Source organism: Pygocentrus nattereri, chromosome 30, assembly GCF_015220715.1.
Source record: "Pygocentrus nattereri isolate fPygNat1 chromosome 30, fPygNat1.pri, whole genome shotgun sequence".
NCBI lineage: Eukaryota > Metazoa > Chordata > Actinopteri > Characiformes > Serrasalmidae > Pygocentrus > Pygocentrus nattereri.
This window is the reverse complement of record NC_051240.1, coordinates 20,246,151-20,255,196: the sequence shown is the minus strand read 5'-3', so window position 1 is coordinate 20,255,196 and position 9,046 is coordinate 20,246,151. Positions and strand designations below refer to the sequence as shown.

At 40.5% G+C, this 9,046-nt stretch overlaps 1 protein-coding gene across 1 annotated transcript; it reads right to left on the bottom strand.

Moving 5' to 3' along the window:
* Positions 1-972: 972 nt before the first annotated feature.
* pjvk (pejvakin) lies at positions 973-8,739 on the bottom strand. Its single transcript, XM_037536333.1, has 5 exons — positions 8,529-8,739; positions 5,563-5,758; positions 2,648-2,789; positions 2,455-2,572; positions 973-1,376 (listed from the first exon to the last, which is right to left on the bottom strand). Exons 1-5 carry the CDS (start codon positions 8,737-8,739, stop codon positions 1,078-1,080), a joined length of 966 nt encoding a protein of 321 aa, XP_037392230.1. The 3' UTR covers positions 973-1,077.
* Positions 8,740-9,046: the final 307 nt, after the last annotated feature.

Genomic DNA, 9,046 nt, shown 5'->3' with positions numbered 1-9,046 from the left:
ATGCGCTTTGCAGGACATTGAACCAATCAGTTCAACATCTGAAATAAAACACTCAGACTCACTGGTCACTTTATTAGGAAGCCTTACTTTCTATGTCCACTTTGCTGGTGTACAGTTATAGCCAATCTGTTTCCATGCTCAATTTGTGTTAACGGTCCTCTAGACTAGGAGTATTCAACTAAAACCTGGAAAGGTCTGGTTGCATCAAGTTTCTTGCTAGCAAAGGTTCCAGATAAACAAACACAAGTGAGTGGCGATGACAATGACCTTTAAATACTTAACTATTAATGATTTAGTGCAGGCAACAGATAAAATCGATAAAGACACATGAAATTTATTTCTACAAAATTTGATGTTGTGCATTGAATGCATTTTTGTAATCTAATGGGCATTTTAAAGTGGTATGGCCACTTGCTTGTTTTTAAGTATGTAAGTAAATAAATAAATGACTGATTTTTTTTAAAAATATCTTTTAAAATTCCTGTCTTTCCATAAGGTAAAGTAAATTAAATGAAGAAAAATTTAGAAGCTGCTTCACATTCATGAATGTAGCTGAAATATGACCATTTCTTATGTATTTTAATCAGCTTTGCTATAGAATTGTTTTTTTATGACCACAGATGTGTTCTTAGATGGATAAGTTTGGGTGGTGGGCCACTCTTATGACACTGACAAGCATAACAGCCCCAGCAACATCACTATACCTGATGCAAACAAATGTTATACACGTTACAATGTGTATGCCACTCATATGTCAGTGTCAGTGTCAGTGTCACTGCTGTACTGAGAATGATCCACCGTTCAAACAATATCTGGACAGCAGTGGTCCTGTGGTCAGATAGGGGCCAATAATGAATGCCTGTAATTGTACACCTTCACAGTATAAAGTAGTGAGTGAGTGTTCATATACAAAGTCAGTGTTTGCAACAAAGTGGACTGTTTACTGGAAGGCCTAGCCTTAGACTTGTTCTGAATTTCCCCCCTAGACCCAAAGGGACCTTGCAATTTAGACCCAGACTAGGCTTAATCAGTGTCTGCAGCATCAGCACTAGTGTCACTAACCCCATGAGATCTGCCTCACCGCAAGCTTTTATGCCACAGGTCGAAGCAAGGGACAGCATGCAGCCGGACATATTTCTGGCCGCCGGAAGAACACTCCAGGCAGCCGTAGACAGTCTCTCGGCGCTGGTGCCCCATGCCGCAGAGGGCGCAGGGGCCTTTAGGGATGTTGTGGTTGAGCAGGTTGACTCGTGTGTGTTTGTCATCCCGGAGGTAAGAGGTAGACAGGTCAGTCATGCTGGCGGCCTTTTCGTAGTAGTCTGCCACGTCATCCATGTACATGTCGGAGTGGGTGAGCTCTTCAAATGTTCTGTCATCTATGGAGTGGAGAAGAAAGTGAAGGATGGTTTAAGTGAATGGGTACTGAAAAGTAGGTGCTGACCAGCCAGAATTCCGTGGTGGTAAGGACCCCCACAGGACCACCACAGAACGTGTTGGTGTTTGTTGCGCTGGTACAAGTGGATCAGACACAGCAGTGCTGCTGGAGTTTTTAAACAGTGTCCACTCACTTTATACTTCTAGTTATTATACACTCCTGCCTTGGTGTTCCACCTTGTAGATGTAAAGTCAGAGGCAATAGTGCCTCTGCTGCTGCACAGTTTGTGTTGGTCATCCTCTAGTCCTTCATCAGTGGTCACAGGATGCTGACCGCAGGATATTTTTGGTTGGTGGACTATTCTCAGTCCAGCAGTGACACTGAGGAGTTTAAAAACTCCAGCAGCACTGCTGTGTCTGATCCACTCAGACCGCCACCAGTGTTACTGCAGTGCTGAGAATGATCCACCACCCAAATAGTACCTGCTCTGTGAGCATCCATGGGGCTCCTGACCACTGAAGAACAGGGTGAAAGGGGGCTAACAAAGTATGCAGAGAACAGATGGGCTACAGTCTGTAACTGTAGAACTACAAAGTGCAGCTATACAGTGAGTGAAGCTGATAAAATGGACAATGAGTGTAGAAACAAGGATCTAATGCCTGATCGGTGTAAATATGTATGTAAAATATTATTACCTGCTCTGAAAGGATTCCCATAAATGATCCCTGATAGGAACCTTCGCAATCTGCCCACAGAGAACCTGCCCACAAATCCTCCAAGCTGCTCGCGGATCTGTTCCCTCTCAAAGCCGCCCACTGACTCTGGTGCTACACATATATCTGCATAAAGAAGAAAAGGCAGTGATGAGGGCACTTACCAGGACATGCAGAACAACATATTAATAATAAAACATAAAAACTCTCCATCCATCTCCATACATGCATCCTTCAACTGCACTTTGCCTTTATAGAGACTGGAAAAGAGCTGCAGTGGTCTGAAGTCTGAAACACCACCAAATGAGAATACATGTTCTTAACTGTATTAAGCAAGTGGCAATATCAGCTTCCAGAGCTACTCACCTAAACGTCCATCAAGTCGCACGTAAAGCTCAAATACACTGAAGGCTATGGTGGTGTGGGCTGGAATAACAATGGCTTTATCGCGGCCTTTGGGGTTTCGGCCGTCGTCTATCTGAAACTGTGGGAGACAGGATTGAGAGATGTGCCTTGCAGGCTGCCAAATGTTTATGTATGTGTATGTATGTGTCATTACCCTCATGGTAGTCCCACGCATGCCAGCATGGACAGTGAGGGAGCATTGCCGCGTGGTGCGAATGCTATCCATGACGACACACAGCACAGTCCGCCCACTGTCCTTAGACTGGCGGATCAGGCAGTGGTCAAGGTCCACTTTCCTAGAGGATATCAGTAAGTTTACAGAACCTGTAGATTTTATATTTCCATTCTCTTTTAAAATTCTTTTAGTTAGGATTTGACCTACAGTCATATGTAAAAATTGAACATCCCCGGCAGTTTTTCTGCAATTTTAGTGCACAATTTCTATTTATTTTCCACATTGTTTCCACATTGGAAAAAAATAAAACATAAATTAATTATTATGAAATTATAATATTTTATGAATAATTATATATAATGTGCCACAACATTTGCACAAGTAACATTCTTCTTTTTTTTGCCCTTGTTAAACCAAATAAACCATAACTGTGCATTAAAATGTGCAGAAATGTGTACTTAATTCACTTAGAAATGGAATTGTAATGCAATTTGACTGGCTTGCCCAAATGTATGTTCTAATTGTTTGGCCTGTATTGTGCCTCATTCAAAAAGCAGTCTAAAACACTTCAATGTGGGGCTAAACTGCTGTAGTCTGAATCAGTGGAAAAATATGTAAAATTATGTAAATAGGCTGTTTTTACAGCTTAATTTCCATATATGGACCTTCTTCATGATAAAACCACAGTAATGCATGGCCTCAAGTGGCTTATAGCTTTTTTTAATTGGCAGCCAACAAAAAATATATAAAATACACAATTTTACACAAAATCATTTTAGCTATTATTAATAATAATCAACATAAGCAAGTATTCCACCAAGAAATGTGGTCCCTTTAGAGCATTATTGGTGTAGAGCAACCATGGACCACTGAATACTGTGGTCATTTCATGAACTTTTTGCCATATAACACTGAACGTATGATAACACAGCACTGTTTAATACAAAACTTTTGCTTTATAAGTAGCTTGTGGTCATCAAATTACCATCACAAGTTTCATATAGCACCAATTCAGCAGCCCCCCTCTTCTCAAACTGGGGCTGAACCTCAAATGGCTCCCTGCTCCCTTTTATACTGCTATTTGACAGTGAATCATACAACCCCAATTGCAATGAAGTTGGGACGTTGTGTAAAACATAAATAAAAACAGAATACGATGATTTGCAAATCATTTTCATCCTATATTCAGTTGAACACACTACAAAGACAAGATATTTAATGTATAAACGGATAAACTTTATTGTTTCTTGCAAATATTCACAAATTTTGAATTTGATTCCTGCAGCACATTCCAAAGAAGTTGGGACAGGAGCAACAAAAGACTGGGAAAGTTGAGGAATGCTGTAAAAACACCTGTTTGGAACATTCCACAGGTGAACAGGTTAATTGGAAACAGGTGAGCGTCATGATTGGGTATAAAGGGAGCATCCCTGAAAGGCTCAGTTGTTCACAAGCAAGGACGGGCGAGGTTCACCACTTAGTGAACAACTGCGTGAGCAAATAGTCCAACAGTTTAAGATCAACGTTTCTCAACGTGCAACTGCAGGAATTTAGGGATTTCATCATCTACAGTCCATAATATCATCAAAAGATTCAGAGAATCTGGAGAAATCTCTGCAAGTAAGCGGCAAGGCAGAAAACCAACACTGAATGCCCGTGACCTTCGACCCCTGAGGCGGCGCTGCATTAAAAACCCACATCATTCTGTAACGGATATTCCCACATGGGCTCAGGAACACTTCGGAAAACCACTGTCAGTGAACTCAGTTCGTCGCTCCATCTACAAGTGCAGGTTAAAACTCTGCCATGCAAAGCGAAGCCACATATCAACACCACCCAGAAACGCCGCCGGCTTCTCTGGGCCGAGCTCATCTGAGATGGACTGACGCAGAGTGGAAAAGTGTCCTGTGGTCTGACGCGTCCACATTTCACACTGTTTCTGGAAATCATGGACGTCGTGTCCTCCGGGCCAAAGAGGAAAAGGACTGTCCGGATTGTTTTCAGCACAAAGTTCAAAAGCCAGCATCTCTGATGGTGTGGGGGGGTGTTAGTGCCCATGGCAGGGGTCACCTGCACATCTGTGAAGGCCCCATTAATGCTGAAAGGTACATACAGGTTTTGGAGCAACATCTGCTGCCATCCAATCAGCGTCTTTTTCAGGGACGTCCTGCTTATTTCAGCAAGACGATGCCGAGCCACATTCTGCACGTGGTACAACAGCGTGGCTTCGTAGTAAAAGAGTGCGGGTACTAGACTGGCCTGCCTGCAGTCCAGACCGTCTCCCATTGAAAATGTGTGGTGCATTATGAAGCGCAAAATCCCCGGACTGTTGAGCAGCTGAAGCTGTACATCAAGCAAGAATGGGAAAGAATTCCAACTACAAAGCTTCAACAATCAGTGTCCTTAGTTCCCAAACGCTTATTGAGTGTTAAAAGGAAAGGTGATGTAACACAGTGGGAAACACGCCCCTGTCCCAACTTCTTTGGAACGTGTTGCAGGCATCAAATTCAAAATGAGTGAATATTTGCAAAAAAACAGTAAAGTTTATGCGTTTGAACATTAAATATCTTGTCTTTGTAGTGTATTCAATTGAATATAGGTTGAAAAGGATTTGGAAATCATCGTATTCTGTTTTTTTTATGTTTTTCACAATGTCCCAACTTCATTGGAACTGGGGTTTAATTCAAGCCTGTGATATTAATGATGGAGTTGTTTAGGTTGTTAGCTATATTTCAGCCTGTTACCTAGTTGATCAGCCTAGTTCTAGTAAATAAATGATAAATAAATAAATAAATAAATAAAAGTGACCGTCAAATAAATCGGTACCTAAATAATGAATGTGATTAGGCTTTTCTCTATAGCCCAGTGGCTGTTCCTTAATCGAGTCTTTGTACCTTGAGCTCAGCTCCCTCAGTAAGGTAGGAACCTCCACCTCGTGTTTGGTCACAATCCCAAAGGATGCTTTGACCGCCACAGAGTCTGAACCGCTGATGTTGACGCCCACTTCATGAATCAGGTGGTTTCCCAGGCGCCCATTTAAGGACACATCTGACTTGTCTTCGTAGTTGAGAAGCTGGTAGGAGGACACACCTAACAGCCACAGATAGAATGAGTTACACATCATTTACCAGTTCATGCTGTGGCTCTCTCACCCTCTACATTACATACACGTTAGTATTATACTGTAAATATAAAAATAGTAAATAACACGAAAGCAGACAAATATGTGGGTAATGCATTATTTGAAGGCTACATTTAGTATTTGCAGTGTGAAATAAGATGTTTTATGAAGTAAAGTACATTGTATTGGCATAGAGTATTGGGCGTTTATGTATTCCACTTATAACGTTATTAATATAACATATTAGTAACATATATAATAATATAACATTATTATTAGGAGAGCAGTCGTGGTCGCTGGTTTGATCCCCTCAGCTGACATTGCATGACTGATGCGCCCTTTAGCAAGGAACCTAACCCCCAATTGCTCCTTGTGTGCCATGGATAGGGCTGCACACCCCTCTGGGCAAATGTGCTCGCTGCCCCCTAGTGTGTGTGTTGACTAGTGTGCATGTATGTGGGTGTTTCATGGCAAGGATGGGTTAAATGTGGAGGTCTTATTCCTCTGTAGGCGAATGGTTCAGAAATCTGAAGCATTGTTCTCATGTAATGGAACTTCTAAGGCAGAAGCTGAGTGAAGAATGCCACATATCAGTTCTATGGAAGATTTTGAGGCCCTTAAAGTGATCATATTTATACATATTTTCCTGGTTCTCATTTGTTGGATGGCATCTTTCATATTCACACCAACTATGGTGATTATAACCTGGTTGTCACGATTGGCCCATCCCAGTCCTGTCCATGTGTTCGTGTTGTTTTGGTTTAGCCCATGTGTTTTTGTTTTGGTTTTTAGTCCAGCCCCCTCATTTCGTGACTCCACCCCTGATTGTTTCCACGTGTCCTTCATCATCCCTGTTGTATTTAAGCCCTGTGTTTGCCCTTTGTTGTTTGTATTGTTTGATTCTTGTTTGAGGTTCTGCATTCTTTGTTGTCATGTCTGTCCCGCACTCTCTATGTGTTGGCTTTATGAACCTGGACTGTTCTGACCATGACTCTGGATTTGCCCTTCATAAACATCGCTTATCTCCACATATGCGTCCGCCTCCTCGCTCCCCAGTGTTACACTGGTCTTATACAATTGTGGTTTAAAGTGTAATTTCACCTTTTTTTAAAATCCCTACAGAATTCAGTGTTTGGGGTGTAAACAAAGGTAATTCAGGGTGGTTTGATATGAAATGGTTCATTGTAGAAGCTGAGATTTCTTTCCAGTGGTGGTGATAGGAAGCAGGACTCATGACAACACAAATATAAAATGACCAGTGAACATACATGTCTTGTGAATTTTAAATTTTATGCTGATGACTGTAGAGTTGTGGTAATTCAAAAAAAAAAAAAAGTATATACATACATATATACATATATACCTCTCCGCCTTTAACGAACAACGCCATGAAAAAACATTTTGGCCTAAAATCTTATCTGAAAACTATCGTAAAACAACGTCTCAGACATGGTATAATGCTTTTGTTAGCTTTCTGTGAGCAAGCCTTTAGAAGCATTAAACTCTTCTGATGTCTGGTTCCCATCTTCACCACTTTAAGCAATTCTGAACTGGTAAGTCTGTCTAGAACAGCGCGGTTCACATTAAACCATGACCTTGTTCACATCTTAAAAATGTAAATATGCAGAATTAAAAAAAATGAATGGAATTCCCCTTTAACAATGTCACTGCATTATGAGCTCTTCATAACAGACTTATGAATGGAACAGACATAACAAACATCTGAAAACAGACATATGCTGTTCAAAAATACTAACTATACTATAAATAAAAGTATTTAAATGCATGTGTCAAGTCCCAATGTAGATACTACTGTAGGTACTGATGATACCCAACATATTCATAGTGTATGTGAACACACACACACACACACACACACACAATGTATTTAGACCTTAGACGTTTATGAGGATTACGTGTTATGATCTACTTACTTAACCCAAGGCATTTACCGAGATAGTAATAAACAAAGTACATAATGACTTCCAATCTCTACCTCCTAAATATCAACTTTTAAAAATATTTATATTTTTTGTATTTTTTCAGTTTTTTGTATTAATTAAAGCTTTTGATTAAATATTTGAATAATGTTTAAAGCATTTTTTAAAGAAAAAAAAACTTTATTCAAAAATGCTGTGTCACGTTTTCATGTCACTACAGAAACACAGAGCTTTAGTCTGTGGGCGGGGCCTTATTTTAACCACACACCAGCATTTCAGAGCAGAAAGTGGGACTTCATCTCTCTCTCTCTCATGGCTACATGGTGAGCTGTTAGATTCCATTGTTTTAAAGTCAGTGTGTCCCAACATCTGAAAATCAGTGTGTGACATTAAGAATTGTCACTAGTGAAACACAGACTTTCTGTAGTTAAGTAAACTTTTTTGAGTTTTAATAAAAAATAAATAAATAAAAGTAAAAGTCTCAAAGCTGAGTGCTGCTCAAACTGATCTGAAATTTTCACTGCAGTAACATTTGGTAAAGTTTGGATAAATATTTTAATAAAATAAACAAAGGTAAGGTATGGAGTCACTCAAAACAGAAAGAATTTAATCTGAAGTCCAAGTCAGTCAAAGAAGGCCAACATGTGTTTTCAACTCTACCTTTAAACCAACCAACAAAACACATGTTGATGTAATATGTTATTATAACATATCATTATACTGCCCAGCCCTAAATACACCTGTTATTTCTTTTACTAGATATAATAGTGATTTTATTAATTACGTCTCACATTCTTACCTGCAGTGATCTCCTTTTCTCCCACAAGTATGTCTTTCAGGGAAAACGGGGTTGAGGCATATTTGGTTTTCTTCCAGAAATGTCTTCTCCTTTTCCTGGTCACCAGGCTGAGGGGCTGGTATCGGTCAGCCTCGCTGAGGCTGGGGACGGGAATCAGCCGCCCGGTGTCCCCCACCTGCTTCACAAAGTTCTTAGTTGCGGCTGCAAACATAGCGAAAGTTCACAGTTAGGATGGTCAGAGCAACAGGAGTCTTCTCATAACTGCTATGATTCGAGATGGCCTTTGTCTGGACTGCATGGTTGCCTTGGAAGCTAAATGAGAGCAGAGAGCCTGCTCAGGCTGTTCAGGCACACAGGTGATAAATAATGAAGAAGGAACAGTAAGCTGATAAGGGTGTCCTCTGTCAAATGTGCCATGTGGTCACCTGCCTGCCTTGTTAACTTTAGATGGCCTGATACCAAAGCTGTACACCATACCTGCATTAGCAGATCCATATAGAGTTTGTTGGTATTCATTT